Raw genomic sequence first — 26,049 nt, 5'->3', positions numbered from 1 at the left:
GTACCACTCCATTGTCTCTGTGTTCACGTTGCCACCTTCTCCTCACCACACTCTGTATCTCTTATTTCTATCTCCAAAGGAGCGTGTTAACGCATCCTCAAGCAAAAATCATATCCATACATGCAAACAGTGGAACGCAACAACCACAAACCTTTTACTGTCAGGACATTTGCGGCTGGCACTAAGTGGAGGGCAAGAAGCAGTGGATAAACAATGTCATCATGTTTTATTTCATTATTCTATTTTATTTGAAAGACGATAATTTTATCGACAAGTGTCCATTTCAAATCTGTTTGTACCATTTTGTTCCTCACAATGTGATCTACAAAACAAGACTCATGTTCTATAAGTTTTGAAGTAAATTTACTCGTCCCGGCAACTTATATACGACAATGTTGTCATGTTATGTGGATCTTGTATCAACTCGTGTTGAGTTTGTGTAGCAACTTATATACAAACATTGCATGTAGTTATTGTGATTTTGTATTAATTTTCGTAGAGACTATGTATCAACTTATATAACAATAGTTCCTCATTTAACAAACCGTCGGTGAAGGAGGGAGGACCAGATCTGAAATTTTTATCCATTGGAGTTGAGTCCACCGGCCGCCAGTAATTAAGTTTAAATCTAAAGATGCCGATCTTGAAGTGGATGGTAACTTTTTGTAGGCTGATGACATGGATAACAAATATGTAAGACGTTTGATTAGATGCCTTTAATTAGGTGTACATCTACAAGATGCTGATCTTTAAATGGATCACGTGGGTTTTTATTAAAAAATGAACGGGGATAGTTAATAGTAAGATTATTTGGTTAGATGCCAGTAGTTAAGAATAGATCTCAGGATGATGATTTTTTATGGGATCATAATTAAGTTGGTTGGTTTCATGGTTTGTTATAATTATTGATAGATATCTATTACAAAAATAATGTAGGTCCATGTTTGGATCGGTCCTATTATATAGGCTTTGATAATTACAGACGGTAATGATCGATCAGGGCACAATTCATTATTCTTGTACTGGTTTGTCTTGACACACATCCAGCATTGCATCCTTTGTCCTTTTTGTTGCTTCAATTAATTGTCCACTAATTACGCTGGAATTTGTAATAAATTGTGCGTGTCTAATATTTGGAGCAGGAACGTAGCATGCAGTTTCCTAACCCCTCTCATGCAAACTGACCATAATATTAATTAGGGACAACTAAGTTGTTTAGTCTCTATGCTAATCTATCCGGAAAAAAATCCATCTTCGAGGGACAGAAAGGTGCACTAGTATAATTTTATCACTAGCTCACTGGATCGATATAAGTGATATACTTTGCACTGTTTGGAACAAACATAAAAAATCATATGTATAGTTTCTCAAATAACATAATTATGTTATCATTATACTTTCCACCGCATTGAAGCACATTATATCTCACGGATATTTGTTTGCATACTTGTTATCATATTGAAACAAATAAGTAACACCCATTGCTGGTTAGATGCCAATAGATAAGCATAGACATCAAGATGCCGATCTTCAAGTGGATCGAAACTTTTTTTAAGTTCACATGGACAACAAATATGTAAGACCTTTAGTTTAGATGCTGGTCGTTAGGTGGTAGATCTGAAATATGCTAGTCTTTGAGGGGATCACATGGCTTTTTTGTTAAAAAAGATGAAAGGGATACCTACTAGTAAGACCCTATGGTTAGATGGCAGTATGTAGTCAAGAGATCTCAGGACAACAATTGGTAACTGTTGACGTAAAAATCGGACGGTGACCTTCGCGTACTAACACACGAAAGGTCTGGAAGATTTGCTTCACTCCAGTGCAGGTCCTGTAGATCGGCGTGCGTGGTGAACGCGGGAGTGCCAGTCAGTTTGACCATTCAACTGACAAGGAGAAGATGATCCTTTTGAAGTTCAAGGCAACCAGCCGATCAGGCCGATATAATCCTGGCACCAACGGTGATAATGACATAACAAAATAAAGCATGATGAATAAATATATCAGCTATGAAGTAGATTCCAGTATCTGGATGAGCGTGAGCGGTTCATCGACTATCCAGTCGATTAAACATAATTGGCGATAACCATCGGCTAGAAAGCCGATAGGAGACAGAGCGCCATTGAGCTCTTGCTCCACCGTGACTAGAGCTACAAGCCGAGGAGATTCAATTAACGTTACTACCAGTATTTCTAGGTGAAACTACAGCGATGCGTCCGATAGTTGCAGCCTAAAAACACTTAGCAGAACGCCAATCTAAACCTTGCTAGCTGATGAATCCAATCACAATGGAACTCAATTCCAATAGCACTCGAGGGGTAACCAAGATTAAGATGCAACAAGCTATTAAGTGATCTATCATCTATGATGATACGATCTAGAGCTAATTAAAGCAAACTAGACAGCAAGATGATAGAACAGATAAATATCAACTGATGTAAGCTTAATCAAGGCAAGATAACTGTGATTCTACCACATCTAGCAAGAGATCCAACGATGCAGCCTTACAGGATATAATAAAAACGATAACTAGTGAATACCATGGATTGGGATAGGAGCGATGCACCGTAAGTCGAAGATCCGAGATACTCGATAACTTGTAGGTAAGAACTAGATCCAACGACAGCGATGCGCTTGGACGTTGAAGTCTAGGATACCTGGTGATGGGAACTTGCAGCTCGCCGGAGATTGAAGTCGATGTATCCCCGCTTGCCGGAAAGAACTCACCGGAAAAATCTACCTTACTCCTACTCCTAATGCAATGGCGTGGCGCCGAAAAGGTAGATGTGTTGTATTGATTGTGTGATATTTTTTACAATAACCCTAGGTACATATTTATACCTTGAAGTAATGACTCTAGTTGAGTCGTACACAAAATTGCCTAACACTAATATCTAAACAAAAGGAATTATTTGAGATACACGGACTCCAATTTCCCTTCTTGCAGAGTCACTTTCCATGAAAATCCCTTGCCGACACTAGCCTCCTTATCCAATAGATATTGTAATTCCATCGGCTCGATCAGCTTCAGAATCGGACTTGCCATCTTCTATCTTTATTATGATTGGTCCTTTCCTCATGATGGCATCAGGCATGTGTGTTGTCTTCCAATACGTTCCTTTCAAGGCCCTGCATAGTCCATATGTGGCAACTACTCCTCACACATGTGCGCACATCTTAGGCATGCACTTTCCTTATATTAATTATTTCTCCCTGCTTAGCTTTACTAGCCTTTCCTCATTGGCAGGCGTCAAAGTTGGTCCAGCTCCAGGATGGAAGTGTGACACCGCTGGACCCGTACTGATATCCGACATGGGCGATGCCCCGGGTCTCAGTACTGCCAGAAGAGGTGCTGCACCCACTCAGAATGCGCTTAGGGTCGGCCAAATGGATGTGATGCTCGGCGTGCAAGCCACGGGAGGCATGGCGTACGGAGCTGCCACTGCTGCTTTGAACCCTGAGGTCTTGTACCATGCAGGTCCGGAGCTTGAGCAGCTGAACCGTGCATGGTTCCCCCACGTCCAGCACGACGGCATGCACCACCACGGAGGGCCGGTGGCACCGGCGTGTACTTGCTGGGGATGGACGGTGGCGCTGGGGTGCACGCTCACGGCGGCGGCGGCGGCTATATGACTGGACCACCAATGGTAGGCCCCGTGCACCCTGAGTATCAGCTGATGCCTGCAGTTGCATCCTCTGTTGTCGGCTGGAGCGATGGGGGGAGCGCCATGGTGCCTGCATTAGGGCATCCGGCTGAGACGTGGGGACAGGCGTACGGGGAGCACGTGTACTATGCCTGATCGCCTGAATAGCAGTTGCAACGCTTGTCGCATTGTCTGAAAATTAGCATCTCTTGTTGTGTTTTACTTGACTCACAACTCTGCTTGGCGGCTGTGCTACTTGGAATCGTTGTATTTCAACTTTCATGTAGCGGTAGCGGCATTCTAGGACTTGTGAGCCTATCTGAAAGGATTTGGAGTTGGTGCATCTGTTTGCTCTGTTTTTTTTTCTTCCCACTTGAATTCAGTCTTGTAACGACGTTGCAGCGTGCTCGCTTCTAGGACGGATTCTGTGTCACCTTTGCGGCCTTATCATGTATGGCACCTGAACGAAATTCGCGTGCCATTTTGTTAGCTGAATTATGGTGAAGAAGCAGAACGAACCTGTGGTAAAAGCTGGGGCATTCCTTTGGCTGGAATCTGAAACGGAAGCCGGGCCATGGCCTGTCCTTGGGCTGCTGCATCCTTTTCCCCTCTTTTGCTATCAAACAAATGTAGTAACTATGGATATATGAGTGCATGCTAGTGGATTCTGTGAAGCTTGAAGGCGTATTAATCAGTTGATTTTGTCATGCTCATGCACAGAGAGGAGCGAATACTTCAAGAAGCTTGTGTGGTAGTTCTGCTAATTAAGGGCCTGTTTGTATACGCTTTTTTGGAACTCGCTTATCTGGCAAGCAAGCTTATCTGATAAGCCTGCTGCCTGGAGAATCTGCTGTCTGAATAAGCAGGGTGTTTGGCAATCCTGATTATTTTGTGTCGATTGTCTATCCTGGTTGGTAAATTGACCTGAATGCCCCTAAGGCTGATAATAGCTCATTTTTATTGTGAATCTGAGGAGAAGACATTTCTAATACCTTTGGAGTTTGTTAAATAGAAATTACATTACAATAATACAAAATTCATACAAAATTCATATGATAGCAAATACTTTACAATATATCCTATAGTTTTTGACTATAGGGCTCAATTGACTGCTAGACTATAATGCAGATGAATGTTGACCTGGAAGTGCATTGCTTGTGCATTATTGCTCCTCTCTTTTGGTTTCACAAGAAATAGAAATTTAGAGTACTTTCGAGGTTGCCTGGGTCCAGGAACGTGATGCTCATCAGGAACCCGGGGCCCGTGAAGAGCCAGAGCTTCCGCCACGAGAAGGGCAGCGCCGCCCCTGACGAGGAGCAGAGGGCCGCGTCGTCGCAGCCGCTGCTCTCCAGGTCCGGCCCGTCCGAGATGCACACAATGACCTTCTCCGCCGCCTCGTACGCGCGCTCCTCGAGGTCCTCCTCCTCCTCCTCGCCGTAGCCGGCCGGCGCGGGGGCGGGGAGGAGCGCGCGCCTCCTCCTCCTCCTTGACGGCCCTGGCTGCGGAGCCCGGGCGGCGGGGGCCAAGCCGCCAGGGGGCAAGCCCGGCGGCGGCCAAGCTCGGCGACGGTCGTGGGAGGCGCAGGGGCGGGGGCGGCGGCGGCGGACGGGAACCGAGCGGCGGTGGTGGGTGCCGGCGATAGGATCAGGTGGTGGACGGGATCGGGCGGCGGACGGGAGCCGGCGGCGGTTGCGGGAGGCGCGGGAGCGGCGGCGGCGGACGGAAACCGAGCGGCGGCGGCGGGATCTGCATGCTACAGGAGCTGGTGATGGGACCGGGCGGCGGACGGGAGCCGGCAGCGGTCACGGGAGGTGCGGGAGCGGCGGCGGCGGATAGGACCGAGCGGTGGCGGCGGACGGGACCGAGCGGCGGCGGCGGGATCTGTAGGCGGCGGGAGCCGGCGACGAGAGCTGCCGGCGGACCGGACCTGGCGGCGGACGGAGCCGGCGGTGGTCGCGGGAGGCGCGGGGGCGGACGGGTGGTGGCGTCGGTGGGTGAGGGTAGCGGGGGAAAAATCGGTCGCTTGCCCCACAAGCGCCTCCCGGCCTGCGTAGGAGATAAGCCCAGTCCTAGTTCAATTTCAGATTTTCCACTAAGCGGCTTACGTGATAAGCAAGAAATAAGCGAGGCGTTTGGGTGGGCTTATCGCTTATTTTCACCAATAAGCGGGAAATAAGCGACTCCAAACAGGCCCTAAGGATACGTCATCTAATTTTCTGGACATGGTCAGGAGGGTAGTCATCTACACTCTCCAGCTGAGTTTTTTTCAGTTATTGTCATAAAAAAATGAAAAAAGTTGGGAAGTTGAACCTTTTTCCAACATCTGACCGCAAGCGCATGTGACAACTGCTGAAGTCCAGGTATGTAATAGTCATTCTACACTTTTTTTTAGAAACTTGCACAAAGTCTAATTGGATATTTGGGGTAGGCAAGTGTGCATTAATGATAAATGTGGATTCGATTAATGGAACGTAAATATTACCTTATCTCCCAAAACAATGAACATGCACTACCAGAAACCTCAAATTTGCCAAGTGTTTTTATGTTTGCCGAGTGCATTCCTTCAGGCACTCGGCAAATAAACTTTTTGCTGAGTGTTGCGATAAAAACACTCGGCAAAAAAAAAACACTCGGTAAACATGGGGTTCGCCGAGTGTAAACAAAAGGCAAACAAGGGGTTTGCCGAGTGTTTTTTTTCTACACTCGGCGAACCCCTATTCTATACCCCACGCACGCCGCCCCTCCCCCCCCTCACGCCGTACCCATCTCCTCCCGCCGGCGCTGCCTCCCTCTCCTTTGCTCCTAGGCCCATCTCCCTCCCTCTCACCCCATCTCCCCTCTGCTCCCGACCCCCTCCCTCCCTCACCGGATCCGTGGACGTGGCGTGCTGGCGGAGGAGGTGGCGTTGGCGGAGGTGGCGTTGGTGGAGGAGGTGGTGATGGCGGCGGTGGCATGGGCGGTGGTGGCGGCCGGTAGCAGGCCGCGTGGTGGCGTGGCGGCGTGCGGCGTGGTGGCGTCTGCGCTATGGCTTTGTTAATTTATTTTTTAAAAAGCTTTGCCAAGTGTTCGACACAAAACAGTCAGCAAAGCCGCTTTGCTGGTACTTTTTTTTCCAAGTGTTACACTTGGCAAAGGGTTCACCGAGTGTTTTCGTGCCTTTGCCGTGTGGCCAGCATAGATCTTGTTCCCCGTGGTGATGGCTGTTATCATGGGCATTATTCACTTGGAGGAATGCTTGCTCTTTTTTTCGTGTAAAATGTGATCTTCAGTATCTAGGTTTATTTGGTGCATTAAGCATTCAAGGAGAGAGAGAGAGTTGTCTACCCAACATAAAAAAAATTACAGAGAAGAGGATGGAAGGAAAGTTCAGGAGAAGACAAAATCTATTGCAGAATTTGAAGAACCCAATAGAGTTCACTGACAGAAGCAGTTGGAGTTCCAATGGAGGAAAATGTAGTCAACTACACAGCAGCTTCTTTAAGCTCTGCAGTATCCGAGATCTAACAATGCTGCTAATGAAGATCATTCGATTCAACATGATTTGAGCTTGTTTCCCAGAAATGTCTCACAGCCACATGACAGGCTGCGGGTCAAAAGCAATTTTAGAAGAATAATAGGTGAAGGCAAGTATGTTAAAACTGAAGCTGCACTTCTACAGACATAAGAAGTGCAGCTGCACTGCTATAGGCATCGCACTTCTGAAGTCCAGCTGGTTGACCTGCCTTTTACCCTGGTGGCATTTTTATGGTACTTGGTTAAGCTACTGATAAATTGATCTGCAAAGTTGAAAAAAAGTGCGACTGATTAGCTTTAGCTTATATACTCATGGAAATCACAAATAGGAAGTACATAAGGTCCTGGATAGCAAGTGCTAAATTTTAGCACAGCACTTTTAGCATACTTTTAGCACTTGTGCTTCCAAACATGGATGCTAAAAGGTGATTGCTAAGTTTAGCACACTCCTTTTCATTAGCACACCCAAGGGGTGCTAAAGGGTGCTAATATGCTAAAAGTGGTCCCCCTCTACCTTTTCCCACCATTATCCCCCTCTCTCTCCTCCCCACCGCAACACCCACCGTCGTCCACCTATGCCTGGCCCCACTGATGTGGGCGGCCATGGCTGCCGTTGCTGCCACTACCCGATGGGAGGAGCGAGGCCTTGAGCATCGGTATGGGCGAGGACCTGTAGACAAGGCACAAGCCACTCCGCCGTAGCCCGACGTCGATGGCGATGGTGGCCGAGTCGAGCCCGACGGTGGAGCAGGACCTTGCGCCAGGTCTGCCTCCTTGCGCCAAATGCGGGTGGAGCGGGCCCTGGCCGGATGCGAGGAGCAGGAGCCTGAACTCCGCTCACGGTGGAGTGGTAGTGCGCCAGCCAGGGAAGAGGGAAAAGGAGTGGTACTTGGATCTTTTGCCACCAAAAGTGCTAAACTTTAGCATACTATCCAAACATTCCAAGGTGCTAAATTTAGCACTTCATTTGAGGGTGCTAAAGTTTAGCACTTGCTATCCATATAGGACCTAAGTTTTATTAGAAACTTGAATGCCGGATTTAGAAAAATAAATATGGTCGTCATGAACTTACTATGTTAATGTGTGCGAGCTTGGTCTTGTTCTCTTCTGACTCGCACCAATGCTGTAGTTCCTGGTTCCCCTTAATATCTAACTCCTCGAGGTTGGTGAGGTGCTGTATACATGCAGGCAAAGACTTGATGATATCACAGTCCCAGATGACAAGGTTTTTAAGAGAGGAGATGTCACTCAGCCATTCTGGCAGTGCTGATATGCTGTCACAACAATGCAACTCGAGTGACTGAAGGGAGGAGAGTTGTTGTATGCCCTCCGGCAAGCTCGGCATATTTGAACACCAGGAGAATACCAACTCCTGGAGGGCAGGGAAGTGGTGAAACAGCCTGAAACTGTCGTGCTGACTTTTGCTGATCTCCAGTTTGGTGGTCGTTGGAGTAGAGTTGCAGCGATGGCTGCTGGTTTGTACCTCCTCCAGTGAAGATATAACTTGGTCGCTTTTTGATATTATGAACTTACGACATTTGGGAGGCATGGTTTTAACCTCAACTTTGGACATTCATATACCTCGAGTTCATCTAACATAGGGAACATGAACTCCTCCACACCATCCTCTCCAGGACATGTTGTATCCCACTTCTCCACACCATCCATAAAACTTACCATGAAGACTTCCAGTCGGGGAAATGCTCTTTTGCCACCACAGATACCCCCGTCAATTTTTGAAACCTTGGGTATATCACAAAGACGTAGGCTTTCTAAGTACGGTAACTGTCCAAGGAGTGGTAGGTTGCTACATGTAGGCAGATCCGTCAATTCAATACAAGTAAGATTAGGGAGATGATGAGAAATTGCCATGAGCCAGCCAGGAAAGCTCCGACTGCTATAACCTTGTAGACTCAAGTCCTTCAGGCTCATTGGTGGCACTAGCTGTCCCAACAAATCCTTGTCCTCCAAATGTCGATAGGCATTCAATTTTCAAACCAGTTTCAAGTTCAAAAGATTCTGTTTGGTCAACAGGTTAAGTCTCCGTGCTTCCTCCAAAAGTCTTACGTTTTCAAGAGAAACTATATGTAACTCATCGGCGACATTTTCACCCTCGAGCACATGCAAATTGCTATGAGCACTGACGTCATCAGCACGAACCTTAAAGAGTGGTAATGTTAGTGAATAGTGCAATAGAGAACTGGCCTGATCCATTAATTTGTCTGGGCACCCGTCCATCAGTACAGACTTCAGCCCAGTTGCACAACCTATACTCTCTGGGAGGGACTCGAGCTTCCAGCAATCCTTGAGATTCAGTGTATGTAGCCTATTGAGATTACCTATACTCTCTGAGAGGGACTCGAGCATCTGGCAATTCTCGAGATTCAGTGTATGCAGCCTTTTGAGATTACCTATACTCTCTGGAAGGGACTCGAGGATATCGCAATTCTTGAGATTCAGTATATGCAACCTTTTAAGATTACCAATACTTTCTGGTAGATACTCAAATTTGTTCGACGATAGTTCCAGATACTCCAGATTGGTAAGTGTACCGATAAAATTAAGATGCGGGTTGGGGTATTGAGGTGGCTGATTTGGCATGTGTGGCTGCTGTTGCTGATACAGCGCTTGCTGAAACGAAGGTTGCTGTTGAGGCACGTGCTGAAAAGGTTGCTGCTGCGCCGGCTGTTGAGTCTGCTGCTACTCCTGCTGCCCAAGCTGGCCAGCCTGAGGATAAGTTGCCTGGCCTGGTCGCTCCTGGTGCACCCCCTGACCAGCTTGGCCAAACTGCATGCCAGGCTGTGAAAAAGCCCCTGGTGCGGGTTCCGGAACCTGCGCAGGGATTGTTGGCGGAGGACCCGCCGGGGGTGCTGCCGCCGCAGCACCCGGCTTCTCGTACTGGGTCACATTCGTCTCCGGGTTCCAGTAGTACAGCGTTGCCCCGTCGATCAGCGCTTTCCAGGGCGCAGGGAGAGTCAGGTCATCAGGGGCAAACCGAGGGCCCAATGCATCTGCGGCGGCCTCCTGAGCCACCATGTCAAGCAAGAGAAGAGCCTTCTTCTTCTCCCAATGCCTGCCTGCCCACCTATGCAGCGACCATAATGCTCTTTTGCCCTGCAAATAAGTAAATGATTTTTACAAATCCGCATCCAAAAGGGACGAAATTTCATATCCGAATCGGCTCACATCCACCCCCAATCACCCACGAATCCCGAACGAAAATCCAACACTAGCCACGAACCCACCGCGCCAAAAACCAATCGAGCCCACCAAAAGCACCAAACCCCAATCTTGGTTAGCGCCCGACACGGAGCCAGCAGCAAAACCCCCCGAGGAAGAATTCGAAGAAACCCGAGCGAAAAAAAAATCGCGGCCGAATCGGCGGGCAAGGGGCGGGGTCTTAGGATTACCGGGCTTAAGAAGTGGAATCGAAGGGCGGGATCTTAGGATTACCGGGGTTAAGAGGTGGAATCGAAGGGCCCAAGACGGGGGATCGAAGCGCGAGGCCTCCGGCGCCTCCTTCGCCGGGAGGTAGCAGCCAGCGAGCGAGCGTGCGAGCGGGATAAAACCCTAGCGGCCGCGGGGAGGGGGAGAAGGAAGGGAACTGAGTAGAATTGTTTGCTCTGGCCTGGCACACGATTTATTTTTCTTCTTTTTTTTCTCCATATCCATTAATCTATTGATTTGGTCCTTTTGCAAATTGGACCTTCGGGTTACGTCGTTTTTACATTACGGGAAAAGTTATTTACGGGTACGCCCTTGGTGGCGTCTCAACCGTCGACGTGAGCCGTCCGATTTTCTGCCTAGTTGTACCTTCCGTCGTAACGGGGTCCACCACGGTGGCGCCGGCGCGGCGGAGATGATTATTTCCAATTCTCCCAGGCTGCTAGGGTTCCATCTCTCCAGCCGCCGCTGCTCCTGGAGGACGAGGCCGGTGCCGGAGCCGGAGGCGTCGCGCTTGGATCTTCCCTCCCGAACCGGTGGATTCCGTTTTTCCGGATCTGGTAAATCTTAGACCCCGTCCCTTGCCCCGCGATTTCTTGGCGATATTTTCGAGCATCAATCACTGACTCGGGGGGTCGGAGTGGGGGGTTTTGGCTTGACCAGGATTTTTGGTGGGTACACTTGATCACTGTTGCGATGGTTTGGTGATTGGGATTGGTTTTGTGTAGTGTAGGGGTTATCTTCCCGTCGACCTCAGATCCGAAATCCAGAAGATAACTAACGCACAATTCTTTTACGTATTTAATTATTATTATTATTTGCAGGGCAAATGGATCACGACCGTGGGCTGGGGATGGGCGATCACACAGAGGAGAGACAAGAAGGCTCTCCTTGGACTATGGCTATGGTGAGCTCTTCTATGGGCGCCATAAATTTCCTCCTCAACAAGCTGCCAGCTGAAACCGAGTTCACGAAATTAAGGCAATACCTTGATGGCATCCAGCAACAACTGCTTGGATTCTGTGCCCGAGGGGTGGTGCTGAACGCGCTGGACCGCCATTGGATGAAGCAGCTATTGTATATGTTGGCCGGTACCCATCTATAGTTGATACTCTAATGGATGTCGCCCATCAAGTGATGCCCAGTAGCCTTGTTCCCTGTGACAAGAAGGTTCTCACCAAAAAATTGAGGGAATTCCTTTAGACAAAGAGGTACTCCCTCGATTCTCTCTCATATAGAGATCATTTCTGTTACCAAAACTAGATTCTATTTCAGCATATCATTCCATATTTATTTACCTAATTATTGGTCAAGTGCCTAAGCATCAGTCCAAGAATCGAGTGGAGTTTAATATATTTTTACTTCCTGAAATTTTTGGTACTGACCAACTGTTACAACCTGAAGGCCTATTAAGAATATATATAACGGTGTCAGAAGTACACAGATAAGTAAAGTGCCTGTAAATTTTGTAGGTTTTTTTAATTTGTGAAGAATGCATTTTGAAATTCGGAAATTTATGAGTACATCATTGAGATTTTGCTAGTTTGCTCGCATGCCATCACAAACTAACACTTTCTGTCCATGCTGCTGGAAATTGTGTGCCACTGCAATTGACATGGCTAGTGCCACAGATACAAATTCCCGTAAAGTATGCACAGAAAGCAAGTCCGGTATAGCATGTGGGCAAAGCAGATGAAGAGTTTTGAAACAATGTCATTTATGCAAACAGATAATGTAACATGCATGACGATCAGCTTTCATTGAATAAGCTGTTATACGGTTACTTAAAGCTCTGACTGACATGCACCTTGACAAATATGTTTTCAGGTACCTCATTGTAATTGATGACATATGGACCATTTCCTCTTGGAACTCTATCACATGTGCTTTTCCAGAGAACAACCCCGGAAGTAGGATACTAGCAACAACTGAGGCTGAGAAGTTAGCCAAGTTCTGCTGTGTGAAGCCAATTGACTTCATCTTTGTGTTAAAGCCTCCTGCTGATTCTGACTCTAGGCTCTTGCTGCTCAGTAGGATGTCTTTTTCAGAGAAAGATTGCCTAAATTATCCAAATATTCTCAAAAATGTACTTAAAGTGTGCTGGGGCAACCCATTGGCAGTAGTTGTTGCAGCTGGCTTGGTAGCCACAAAAGCAAAAGGTACAGGACAGCCTAGGGTGTTTGGGAATGCTTTTTTATCAATGATGAAACAAGACTACGGACCACAAGAGGTGTAATGCGAGATCATTTTCGGCAAATCAGCGTTTCTCAAGTTCCGAACAGAGCCTGAAGAAATATGAATGTTTGGTAAGGACACCTTCCTCGAGCAGTTTAACTGTTCAGGTGAAGTTCTGTGCCTCCGGATGAAATTGGAGATCAGGGCGTCGAATCTCCGGAAGCCCAAGCTATGTTTCGATGCATGGAGCACTCGTCCGGTGTGTTGGGAGATCGATTCCTGTGAAAAATAATGGTCGTGTAGATGCTGGGGCAGAGCACGCTCTGCCTTGACGACCTCAGCTAGCGAATCAGATTCAAAACGGCTTCGAGAACGGCAGCCCTGTAGGGGCTTCTCGCCACAAGTCTGCGAATGACTGGCCGGCGGGTTTTTCTGAGCTCACCAAGCAATTCTGTGGGTGTGGAAATATAATTCACTACAAAAAGGAAATGGAAGAAAAGCATAAGCGAACCAGTACTACTAGAGCAGTGAGTGCGCTTCCTGAGCTCAGTTGGTCAAAATTTGAGCTGCACCTAGCCCACTGTCGTTCTTGTCCTAAGAAGGGTCCACATACACCAGAGGTCGACCAAAGATAAAGATAAATTGGGCCAACATACTAATACCCTGCTCTGTCCGTTTTCTATTTCATTCATTTTGTACTCGCACAAATATATTTCTCACTGAGTATTCGGATCCAAAAGATGCCGGTATCAAGGTACTAAACAGTATTCATAACGCCTGCAATAGCAGCTGCTATAGCGGTAGCGGTAGGTACCGCTACTGCTACAAGGTATCGGATCTAAAAATAGTATGTTTGGACTTAGCGTCCGCTATTATCCACTATTGCCTGTTATTGCGGCCGTTACCACTATTCGCTACATTTATGATTTAGGTGATATATGAACATGAATCAAATGGTAATAATAATGTTTTAAAATGATTATTTAGGTAGTGACAAAGCATTATGAGATGAAATATGAATTTTTTTATTTATTGATATGAGAGTTTAATGTTAATATATATCCATACATCTTAATTATATCTATTTATTTGTGAAATGTAATGGCTAAATTAAAATTTTAACTTTTTTAAGTAAACTTGATGTTAATATTCATATATGCTTTAAAAATATGACTATTTTGAAATTCCGCTATTTGGACTTAGCGTCCGCTATAACATCCGCTATCCGCGATCCACTACACCAACCTTAATCCGCTACCATACCGCTAAATGCTATTTAGTACCTTACTGGCGGCGCAGTCTGATCTGTCTTCCCGTACTTGGACGTAGGCAACTACAACTTCTTCTTATCAGACTTCCTCTGCTTTTCCTCCACGGCAGACTTGACAACAACAACCTTCCTCCCCATCCTTGATGTCACGAGTTTCTTCTGTCGTATAAGCTCAGGACCAGAGTGGTGGGGGCGACGGCGCTAGCGCTCAGAGTTCAGGCAGCAGCGGTGTTGGGGCTCAAGCGTTGAAGTCTGAAAGGCAGATGACAAAGGTAAGGGATGGATTCCTCTGTTATTTATAACCGCGGCATAGTAACAACAACGCTAATAAATGAATATCAAGTTTAATGGATCTGTGGATTTTGCAACACCTGATTGGCAGTTACCTCTATTTTCGGAACGGATAAGATTTTCTTTCAAAGATGGTCATGACCAGAGGTTGACCCTTGTACCTACCAAACTAGTCGATAAAAGGCTCGGGGGCTGTGTGCCACATGTCCACCGATAAAATGTTTTTTCTCTATGTTTTAAGGGGAAATTGATGCAAATTACAGATTGACCCTCAACCTGATTCTTCGATTCAACATAAGGTTCGGGGGCTACTCCATATGGATAAAATTCAAGGATGAAGGATACAAGATAAAATCAACGAGGCTTGAGCACATTCTAGCTGCATGATATTTCTTGGTCCCTTTGAAAACTTAACTAGATGAAGTACTCGAAAAGCACAAGAACTAGGACTAGTCGGTGAAGTCTATAAAAGTATTTGGAACTGCTACATTTAACTAAAATGTAATCGAGGGCTTATCGGACATACATCTATGGGTCCATCAGAAAGTTTGGACAGTCCTAAATATGGGGCTGGACACCGAGATGTATCGAACATGGAGACTATGACGCAGGACGGCGTAGTCTACGTAGCACTCGTAGCAATAAAAGTAGAACTCGTATAATCAAATCCGACTATTTTTGTAAACAACTGACTTGTATCCCTACACCCGACAATATAAGGTGAGGTAGGGTTCCCTTTTAAAATAATTCAATCCAACCATCACACATGACATAGAGTATTAAGGTATTCAACAGCCCGAACCTGTCTAAATCGTGTGTCTGCATTTACCTTCGAGTTTCTAATCTCAGGCACCTCTCCACAGTAGGTTGCCGGATCTAAACACCGACAAGCGGTCATGGACATGGTGACCTATTATGAGGAATGTATATATGTATGCATAATGTATATTGTGCGCTTCAACTTGTCCCAATGGCACGATTAAGGACTTTAGATTCCCGTGAGAAAATGCTGGTGCTGATGCTGATGCAGTGCACTCTGCCTTTGACGACCTCACTGATCATACGTTCTGACGTGGAAGTCGTGCCACCTCTTGGATTTGTACTCGCCCTCTGGCCGGGAACGAATTATATTCGTTTCGGCTTCAAGCGGGCTTGGCCTGGCACGCTCGAGGCTCCTCGAATTTTGGAAACATTTCAACAAAGAAGATTTTTTACAGATCAAACGAGACGTAATACTTAATCTAAATGAATTTTTTAGATTAAATCTATTTGCATTAAAAAAGATTGCATTAAAAAAAGATAAAAAATGGGCGACCAAAGTAAGTGATCGAAAAACTTTCTTCTTTATTCATCCTATCCATAAGAGAAGAGTGTATGAAAAATGTAACATATTCTTTCATTTTTTTTCTCATAGGTCATTTGTTGGGAGTTTCGGACTTAATACCGATATTTTAGCAACAAATCTAATAAATCTAACTGTAGGTCTGTAGTGGGTGCCCGCGTTGGGCCGGCCCATCTAAACAACATGCCCGCACACGTGGGAACAGTTTTTTCATCTGCCCCATCCACTGCTCGATGCCTCCATGGGCACGGAGGCGATCGAATTAGGCACCGCCAAGCTCGACTGGCTCCTGTCCCCGGCGCCGCCACTGCCGCTGCAGTCGTCGGCTGGCGCCCTCAGGAGGCCTTGAGGTAATCGCGATTATAACCTTCCTGCTTCCTCATCAGATGAAATTTAGGTGTACAGCTTGACGATCCCCATGTCTCACTTGCCCTTGTGCTGCCCTGTCCCTCTTGTAGCAGTTGTTCGGTGTTTTCCTAAACTCATGTACACAGCTACATACACCAGTTTGAGACTTTATTCACACACATTATTTAAACAGCTAAATTGGCAATGTTGATCAGAGTACATCAGTTCATCAGAGTAAACTAATACCTGAGTAGCAATAGGAAATAGTGTACAACACAACATAAAGATTACAATAGTTCCTTTGGGTATCCCCTTTTATTACTACCCCAACAAACACTGAAACGGTGTATCTAGGAGCTCCAGCCATACATGACAGAACGAAACACTAATCAATTGACAATGAAATAAAAATACACAGTACCATGGGATGGATATACCTGCCATCCCTATTTATTTAGCAAACAACAACCAAATTATTTTGCAATTTCAAGCATTGATAATATAGTCAACGATTACCTTCAGCTTATCAGTAGTGTAGTTCTTCAAATCTTTGACCAAGAACCTGGTGATTTCAGCAGCTTCCTTCCTTTCCTTTTCTTTTATTTTAGGGGTTTCTGTTTCTTGTGTTCCTGCTTCATCACTTTCTTTTAATTCCGCAGCTAGGCCATTAACTCTGAGGTGCACCTCCCGGAGGTTTTCTAATGTGTCGATGCCAAATAAACCTTCAAAGGCTTCAAACCGCGCCTGAATCATCTCTAATGCTGGCATTGCATTGTCACCAAATCCCAGCTTTGGCACAAGGGGTGCAAAGAAGCGTAGCAGCTTAAGACTCGGGAATCCTGCTGGAACAAAGATCTCCCCATCAGAATCTGATTTATTCTTCTCGAGGATGTCCTTTATTATGTCCTGATTCTGCTTTGCTGCACTAAGTGAAAATGTGAGAGAAAACAGTGATGGCAGGTCCTGGAGGAGCTTGAATGTATCAGTCCGGAGAACTGTCAGAGATAGCGTTAACTTGCTGAGGGTGTGGAGTTTGGATATCCACGTTGGGGGCTTTTCCAACATCCCAGACAGTTCAAGGGCGATGAGGTACCTTGGAGGTGAGGACATGGAGTCCAGTGAGTTGATAAAATCAGAACCTTCATCGTTGATTGCCAGAGTTTGCAGACCACAGCTGAAAAGGTACGTAATAGCGGAAAGTAGTTGTGTGAAGATTTTATCATCTTTCTTTATATGGAGCTTGTAAATAGCAAGTTTTTTTAGCCCTATCATCTGATGAAGGCCATCGACAGCTGTTGATTCCCCAACAATTTCAATCCCTGACAGTACACGGAGTGCTTTCATTCCCTCCTTATTTTTCTCTTGCGTGGACGTACTTGTAACTGTGTCGTCCTCGCTTTTTTCCTGAGCAGATGTACTTTCCTTTGGTTCCTTAATTTTTTCTTGAGGCAACCTCAAGCCCTTCCGTGGGTTTTTATTGCCACCAAGTATGCTACTGATCCGTTTTAGCTTCTCTACAGATTTGGGTAGCTCCTCAACATGTGTCTCCCTTATGTCAAGAGTTTCAAGATACTCCAATTTTCCAATCTTCTTGGGGATTTTTGCAATCTCTGTTCTTCGGAGGCTTAGATACTTCAACACAAGCATTTTGCATATATGATTCTTCAGATGTCTCTCTTTCAAACCCTTCCAACCCTCAAGATCTAGCACTTGTATTATTCCATTATTGAATGAATGGAAAGGCAATTGCTTCAGGCTTCCAAAAACAGTCACTGACCGCACTTGAGACAAGTTTATGTTTTTTGTCATATTTTCATGCTTGGAACCACTGCTTTGCATAGAGAGTCGACGTACTTTGTTGCTGGGTGGTGGCATCATCCAATGGCCGCCAACCACAGTAATAAAGTTCTCTTCACTTGACTTGGAAACGATGTATTCAAGAACCATATCATGAACTAGAAATGTTTTTACTTTTCCATTGCTGTTGTGCTCCACAGGACGTATTAACTTCCTTCTCATGAGCTGATTAAAGTATGTCTCTGCAACTTCCTCCTCCGTGAGCCCTTGCTTCTCACTAACAAAACCTTCAGCTGTCAATCGCCGAGTCAAACGCTTCATACTAATTTTGGAACCTTTTGGAAACATGCTCAAGTACAGTGCACAGGTCTTAAGATCTCCCGGCAAATCGTTGTAACAGAAATCAAGTATCCTTGTAACCCCATCCAAGGAGAGAGCAGTCACACTCTCTGGAAATAATGATTTGCAAACTTTATCCCAGTGACTAAGGGCCTTGCTTGAGTTGCAGGCTACAAGACCAGCCATGCTGACTATGGCCAACGGCAGCCCTCCACATATTTTCAATATCTCCTCTGGGACTTTGTCCCGTACCTTTTCGCTTTCTTTGCTTCTTTTGGATTCATAGACACTTTGCTTGAACAAATTATTGGACTCAACAGCATTGAGAAAATCAACTGTATGCAGAAGATTAGTTGTGCCAACTGGTGAGCACGCTGCACCAACAGCTTGAAATCTTGAAGTCACTATTATTCTACTGCATTTTTTGTTCTCTACAGGCAAACAATTTCTGATATCCCCCCATGTTTTTGCAGACCATATGTCATCAATTAAGAGCAGGTAGCTGTCAAGAAAAGAGGAGAACATATATATATATATTAGAGATGAGACGGTAAAACAAATCAAGTTTATCTTTTCTGCGAGGATCTTTTTCATAAAACACCGTATTTTCAGAATTTAAAAAATCTCAAAATTTAGAGATTTTATTATTAAATTGCTTGTAACCATTTTAAAACTTGTCAACTTTTTCTTTCGTATACTAACTTCAAAATGGGCAAACTATTTTGTGTTTTAAAATGTTTTCAATGCTCGTGTTCTTGTTTGAGCTTCCTTTATTTGTGCCAGTTTAAGTTTGAACTCAGTTCATAATTTAAACCATTATTCTTAAATCTATTTGCTCAACTTAAACTCCGTTCAGAGTTAAACGACAAGTCCTCATACATTTTCCAATGCTATCTCTATTCTCTAACTTCCTCTCTCAGGTTGGGTTTAACTTCAGTCCGAGATCGAGATGTTCCTCTTTGAGCTAATCTTCAATATCTAGCTCAGTTCATCTTTCAGTTCTAACTGGATATATTTGAACTCCAGTTATCCAATCATATCCTTTGTCTCTCATATGTTTCGCGAATCCTAATAGCCACTTGAGTGATCACTACGCATGGGAGCAGTTGGATATCGAGCCATTGTTCATTCATCATGGAGGTCCCGATTTCCGAGTGGTCAACGGTGTCTCGAGGCACTCAGATCATAGACAAATTAATCAATTATCCAGATTATAGATGTGGAAGTAGAGATGATCGAGAACTGTGGAAAAATTGTGGATAATGCATGGAAGTTGATGCGGCGGCTAGGTTAGGGAACATGGGTGATGCCATATGAGAGGTGGCAACTGACTTTTGGGACTGGAGTAGATTTTTTTTGGAGACCTCATGAAGAGAATAAAATGCACAAAGCGAGCCCTATAGGAATGTGGAAAATGGAAGTTGAATGCACGCTCCACTCCGAAACCGCCGCAGTACCTCCCCCACGTCGCATGCGTGCCGTCCCCACTTCCTCCACGCACACGCGCCGCTAACGCCCCTCCCCTTCACTCCCAGTAACCGGCGCCATTACTCCTTCATGGCTGGCTATTACTCCGCCAATTTCGCTGCCTCAGCTCCCCTCCGTGGCCTATAAGTAGCGCCCGTCCCTGGCTCCCCTCCTTCCGTTTTGCCACCGCCGCCGCCCCTTTCAAACCAGCAGCGCCACCGCCGCTTTTCCTCACCGCCGCCACTCAAATCTTCCACCGTTGGATGTCGTGCACCTCTTTCACCGCCGCCTCCGCCGGTGAGGACCCCCTTCTCGCGCCTCTCTTCCTTTCTCCCTGCTTGCGCCAGCCGCCAAGGGCCCCGTCGCGCCAAGAAGCATCGGCGAGCTGCTGGTGTATGCGCCGCCCCTTCCTGCGCAGGCATGCGCAAGGTAGAAGAAAGGCTATTTTCTGATCTAGCCCGTGGCATATCCGATATTCTTATGCCTTGCAAATCTTGCATAGAAAACCCTGCAATTCCCGCAGTCTTTCTTTCTAACCCGAGCCCTGCACTTGTACAAATCTAACCCTGATCTTTGATCTAATCACGAGCTCTGTTCACTGAGTTTGGTGAATCTTCCTTGCTAACTCCTGGAGTATATTGTTTAGCTCGTACAATCCACATTTTAGCTCCGTTTCTACTCGTTCAAGTTGTGTCAGGTTCACGATAACATAAATTATACGTTATTGGTAATGTTTGCCCTCGCATGTCTTTAAAAATAAATTTAATAGTAATTTGATTAATGCCTATTTGAATTCTTTTCTTGATAAGAATTTATGTAGTAGGGTTTACATCGATTTTTCATAATCAATATTAATTTGACTCATTCTTATTCAATTAGTTTTCTAAATAAAAGTTAATTAGGTTCTATCCTGGTTTTCAAACTAAGATTTAATTGATTAATTCCTAATTATAACTAGCTTTTCTAAATAAAAGATATCTAGTGTGATACACCAGTTTTCATAAATAAAACTAACATGCTTAATAGTATTATAAATACATTTTCCCGCATTAACATGTTTAGTTGAATCCGAAATACAAAGTTCGATTAGATGTCTTGTACATGCTCTGAGTTTCTAAAGCTAATTGTTAAATTGATATAATTTGTACTTTAATATTTACAAATAAAATATGATTAAGTTTACCGCGTTTTCAATGATTAAATATAACTTGCTTAATTCCAAATAGGGTAATTCTCTAAAATAACTTATGTACATGTTTTATTTAATAAAAATGAATCAAGCATATAGTCTTTTTATTTCTTATGTGAATCAAACATCTCAATAGCTCCGATCTCAGCGTTTCGCGCGTTTGTGTGACCTTGAATCGAGCCCTGTTCTTTAGTACGTTCTTCTAAAGCTTTCTTTTGTTTTGGTGTATTGTTCTTAGTTGTACTATTTTGTTTGCTTGTATGTTGTGCTGGTAATTGCTTCAATTAGAAGGATCGTTGTTCGGAAGATTTGAATATTAAGAGGTTCAAGAGAGCAAGAGTCGAAGAGCAGTAATGGTATCTTTTCATTGGAGAAAGGCTAGTGTCTCTAACCATCCTTCTATCTATGCTTATTTATAAGAATATCTTGCATTAATTGGAACATGGAGAACCACCCAGAAAAACAGTGCTACCACAAGACTCAATGGCTCTAGTCTTGGTTGAATAATTAGAAACCTTAGTTTGGGGTAACCTTACTTGAGAAGAGACAAGAGGGGGGACTGAGTCGTTGCATTACCTGTGATAGGTCGTGCACGCCAGACACCGAAACCTTAGCGGGTTACCACTTACTAATGAATCTTTGTAAAGGCCTCATAGCGTCCCTATGCAATCATACCTCGGTAGTGTGGTATGGTGTCTTGCAAACACCGCATGGTTGGGTCCAAAGTTCATTTGAACTTTTACGCGACTTGTGGGTCAAGATGTACAACCTCTGCAGAGTGTCTAAAACTGATTGATCAGCCGCGCTCACGGGCAAGAGCGACCTGGACCCTCACATGATTAATTAAATTTGAAGATGGACTCAAATCATTAATTATGATTATTTCTTGTGGCCTTGTTGAGTACCAACCATAAGTGTACTTACCCTTGCTTACTGCTACTTAGAAGAAGGTGTGTAAAGTTTCTGAAGATGATAATGAGTTCTAGGCGTATGCAACCCCTAGTCGATTGCCTGTGAAGTTTGGAGCATCCGTTCCAAGGATCTAAGCTATGTATCTCTGATAGTCTCGTAAATCCTTATTTGTATCTTTTTTACGTGATATTGTTCCTGTTATTCACTAATGATGTCACTATATGTATGAAACTAGATCCTGACATACATGTAGGTAGCACTTGGTTTTGTTTAAAAATCGGGTGTGACATTAGCCACAATAGAGTTTGCCTTTGAAACAAAAAAGGGAGAACAAAAATCAGAAAACTGATGGGGGAAGTGTTGTTGCCCCTCATTAATAAGGGGAAATTTTGATAATGGAAACTTTTAATACTCATTTAGCAGTATTTTTGGACTAATCCATATACTATCAGGCCACTTGGCGCCTAAAATACAACATATATTGGCAGTTTTTGTACAAATCTTGATTTGGGCCTGCACTTGGAACATTTCTAGGAGCCTTCATGAGGAAGATGAGCACAAGAAGATCCATATAGGGGTCAGGCCAATTGTCCAAGTCCCTGTTGGTTGGCAAACCCAAAGCCCGATTCAAGTACCCAAACCCAAAGATGAAAGCCCTTGACATATATCTTGCGTTCCCGAAACAATTCGTCCACATGAAGTCCTGATCGACATAGATTTACATAGCACGTATCTTGGTTGTCTATAGAAAGAGGGTTTGCAATTTTGCAAAACTACCCTGGGATGAAAAGGGGATCTCCATATTTTACTGCTACACTTATGATTATGATCATTAATTCTATTAAGCTGTATATCAGTGTGTTCTTATTTCACATGTTTGCATTGTCATATGAACTTAAGTGGTGTTAATGGTAGCCACGGTGAAAAGCTAATCATTGCCGTCATCAGATCATCATAGTCTGCATGAGCGTCTTTTAAATTATGTATTAATTCCCTCTAGCTGACGTTGACTAAACCGGTGAACAGATCTAGTAATCAATAAACAAGAAATAATCTTTAAAATGTACCTCTTTTCCTTCAGGTGCTTTTTCACTTCGTTGACGAGTTCATCACCGTACATTGTTTCAATCTTCATCTGCTTTTCATCAGAGCTCCCATCATTGCCTTGCTGCTTGTGCCCTCTGACGAATGGCAGCTTTAATGTGTTCATAACGTGTGCTGCTAGGTGCTTCTTCTCCGAGCTTCCCTCCCCTGTGCTTTGGACTGCCTCCTGATCTCCGTCTTGGAAATTTTTTTCCCGAGAAATCTGATCTTTGTCTTGTAGCATGACTTGTTTCAGAATACTCCTTAGGACTGCCTCTTTGTCGTAGTTCTGGGACACATTAACCCAAGCACGGCAGTCAAATTTATTACTGACTTTCCGGTACAATGCTATGGCAATGGTGGTCTTCCCCACACCGCCGAATCCGATTATGGACAGAACACCAATGTCCTTATCAGGTCTGTCTACCCACTCCTCAAGCTTGTTCATGTCAGCCGTCACACCCACAGGCTCCTTCATACCGATGAGCTGACGGCTGGCGACCTGATGCTCCGCAATGTCATACGTAGCGGCACGGGCTCCGGAACTGTTGCCATTGCAGTTGCTTGGGTTGTCAACTCCATATCTGCCGCGTCGTTCGGCAATCTGTTGTGCCCGGATCTTGAGGTCAGCAATGTTGGAAGCAATTTCACGGCGAGGCCACCATGTCCTGAGTTCATATATGGTTCTGACTATGAAGGCACATTTGACATCACTGATGGAGTCATTAGGGACGAGGTGGGCATAGTAATGCATGCAGTCCTCGCAGTCGTAGGTCATGTCACGGATCTGCTTCATCCAGACCTTCATCCGATGGCCCTGCTCCTCCGGGGCAGAGCTGAGGTCGAGGAGGAAGGCCTGCATGATGGCCATCTCGTTGTAAATGTACTGGACGTCATCACGGACGCCGCTGACCAGAGCATACTCCTGGGCGAGAAGGCCACCCAGCTTGCCAAGCAGAGACCTCATGGCGGCTTCTGAAGCACCGACAACCAACTCCATCTTGTTCACTGCGGTCTTGATCAACAAGCTCTGAAGCAAAGATTTCCCTAGCTCGGTTGCAGATCTCTTCACATCGATCCACTGCTAGCTACCCAGCAGGGTTAAATCTGTGCGGGAAAGGAAACCATACGGGTCATCACCTACCATTTCAAGGAAACAAGAACCTATCGGGCAAAAGAATCAAACAAGTGAAGTGAGGAACCTGCGCAACGAAAGCCCCATAGCTGGAGATCGAATTGGGCGGCGGAGGGCGGACCTGCAAAGGGTCTAGGGGGGGACGCTTCGCTTCCACTACGGAGCTTTTCTTTGTAGAGTGTGACACGTTAAAAAAACTCTTAAAAAACACCGGCAACCGTAGACGGAGTATCTTAACAACCGCCTTCAATTACATAGCATTGACAGCACATGTGCCATCTCGCAGCGAGTGCAGATCTTGTTTCTTATATACGGTGTTCACAGCAGGTTCTGGAACAAAGGCTTCCCTCGGTTGAAGATCTTGGAGAATATGTGGATCGGTTGACAACTTCAAAGACTTCCCTAGGGTCATCAAATTCTCCTGTTAACTGAACGCAAAGTCAACCAAATTAAATATAGTAACCCCAGACCCTCGCCACCTCCTTTGCTACTGGGGATAAAACTACTAACTGATTCGAATTAGATGGCATCCCAATTTTTTTCTCGAAAAAACAAGATGGCTTATCAAAACTGAAATCAATCTAGCTGGATGCTGTCTTTTCAGCATACATTAGTTCAATAAAACCGAGTTCATCAGGGAAAAAGGTTGTTCTTGTTCACCAGGCATCAGCGCATATTATACTACCATGGCAAGGAAACAAGAAGCTTTTCATAAAAAAAAAGGAAACAAGAAGCTATCGCCCCAAAGAATCAAAGAAGTGGAGGAACCAGAGATGGAGCTAAAGAGTCACCTGCTTGACGAAAGCCCCCGTAGCTGGAAACCGAGGGGGGCGGACGGCAAGCGTCGAGGTCCAAGGGGGAACAGCTTGCGGCGCATGCAGCCGCGCAGGACCAAGGTGTGGTTAAATGGTTCCTTCGACTCAGGATGTTTTCCTCCGTATATAAAAAGGTTTAGATCAACATCCTATCATGCCATCACTTATGGCAGGCTCCTACAAGACTCAATATTTATCCTTCAAGACCCAGCAGGGGTAAATCGATCTGTGCGGGAAAGAAAACCATACGGGTCATCGACTACCATGTCAAGGAAACAAGAACCTATCGGGGAAAAGAATCAAACAAGTGAAGGAGCGAGCCATTGATGGGACAAGCAAGAGGCACCTGCGCAACGAAAGCCCCATAGCTGGAAATCGAATTCGGCGGCGGAGGGCGGACCTGCTGCAAAGCGTCTAGGGGGGAACGGTTCGCGGCGCAGGACGGGTGTGGTTAAACGGCCGGTTCGCTTCCACTACGGAGCCTTTCTTTGCAGGTGTGACACGCTAAAAACTTATTATAATCGTCTGCTATTATTGCCTTGTGCAGTGCACTCTAATCGTACTGATAATAATCTAGTTATTATAATCGTCTGCCATTATTACCTTGTGCAGGGCACTCTAATCGTACTGATAATAATATTTAGAACCTCTTAAAATTCCTATCACATCTAGGACCTATTCGCTTCATCTTATCCAGCCGGCTTATCAGTCACTGAACAATGTTTTCCTCTCACAACAAATCAGCTGTTTCAGCTTTTCAGCCGGCTTACAAGCTGAAGCGAACAGGGCCCGAATGTTTAGATACTAATTAGGAGCATTAAACATAGTTTAAGGTCTCGTTTAGATACACAGTGCTAAACTTTAGCACAGTACTAAACTTTAGTACTCTCAAATGAAGTGCTAAAGTTTAGCACTTGGAGCTGTTTGGATACAGTGCTAAAGTTCAGCACCTTAGGTGAGAAATGACTACATTACCCTCATTTATGGCTGACTTGGGGGAAAATGGAGAGGAGAGAGAGGGGACAACCATGGAAAAAGTGGACTTAGGGACCACTTTTAGCACTATTAGCAGATTTTAGCACCCCTTAGGTGTGCTAATGAAAAGGGGTATGCTAAACTTTAGCACACCACTTTTAGCACACATATTTGGATGCACAAGTGCTAAAAGTGTGCTAAAACTGTTGTGCTAAAGTTTAGCACTATGTATCCAAACGGCGCCTAATTACAAAACCAATTGCACGTATGGAGGCTAATTTGCGAGATGAATCTATTAAGCCTAATTACT

General features: G+C 45.0%; 1 protein-coding gene across 5 annotated transcripts; it reads right to left on the bottom strand.

Moving 5' to 3' along the window:
• Positions 1 to 16,208: 16,208 nt before the first annotated feature.
• On the bottom strand, positions 16,209 to 25,273 carry LOC101775366 (putative disease resistance RPP13-like protein 3). 5 transcript variants are annotated; one of them, XM_012848550.3, is made up of 5 exons: positions 25,111 to 25,272; positions 24,741 to 24,990; positions 24,017 to 24,370; positions 22,799 to 23,921; positions 16,209 to 18,665 (listed from the first exon to the last, which is right to left on the bottom strand). In XM_012848550.3, the coding sequence occupies exons 4-5, from the start codon at positions 23,812 to 23,814 to the stop codon at positions 16,514 to 16,516; spliced, it is 3,168 nt and encodes a 1,055-aa protein (XP_012704004.1). In that variant the 5' UTR covers positions 23,815 to 23,921; positions 24,017 to 24,370; positions 24,741 to 24,990; positions 25,111 to 25,272; the 3' UTR covers positions 16,209 to 16,513. The 5 variants fall into 5 exon arrangements, with proteins under 5 accessions (XP_012704004.1, XP_012704002.1, XP_012704003.1 ...); XM_012848548.3 differs by having other exon boundaries at positions 24,017 to 24,377; positions 25,111 to 25,271; XM_012848549.3 differs by having other exon boundaries at positions 24,017 to 24,351; positions 25,111 to 25,271.
• Positions 25,274 to 26,049: the final 776 nt, after the last annotated feature.

The sequence above is a fragment of the Setaria italica genome, chromosome VIII (assembly GCF_000263155.2).
Source record: "Setaria italica strain Yugu1 chromosome VIII, Setaria_italica_v2.0, whole genome shotgun sequence".
Classification (NCBI taxonomy): Eukaryota; Viridiplantae; Streptophyta; class Magnoliopsida; order Poales; family Poaceae; genus Setaria; species Setaria italica.
The sequence above is the reverse complement of the archived record's forward strand: the minus strand, read 5'-3'. Positions and strand labels throughout refer to the sequence as shown.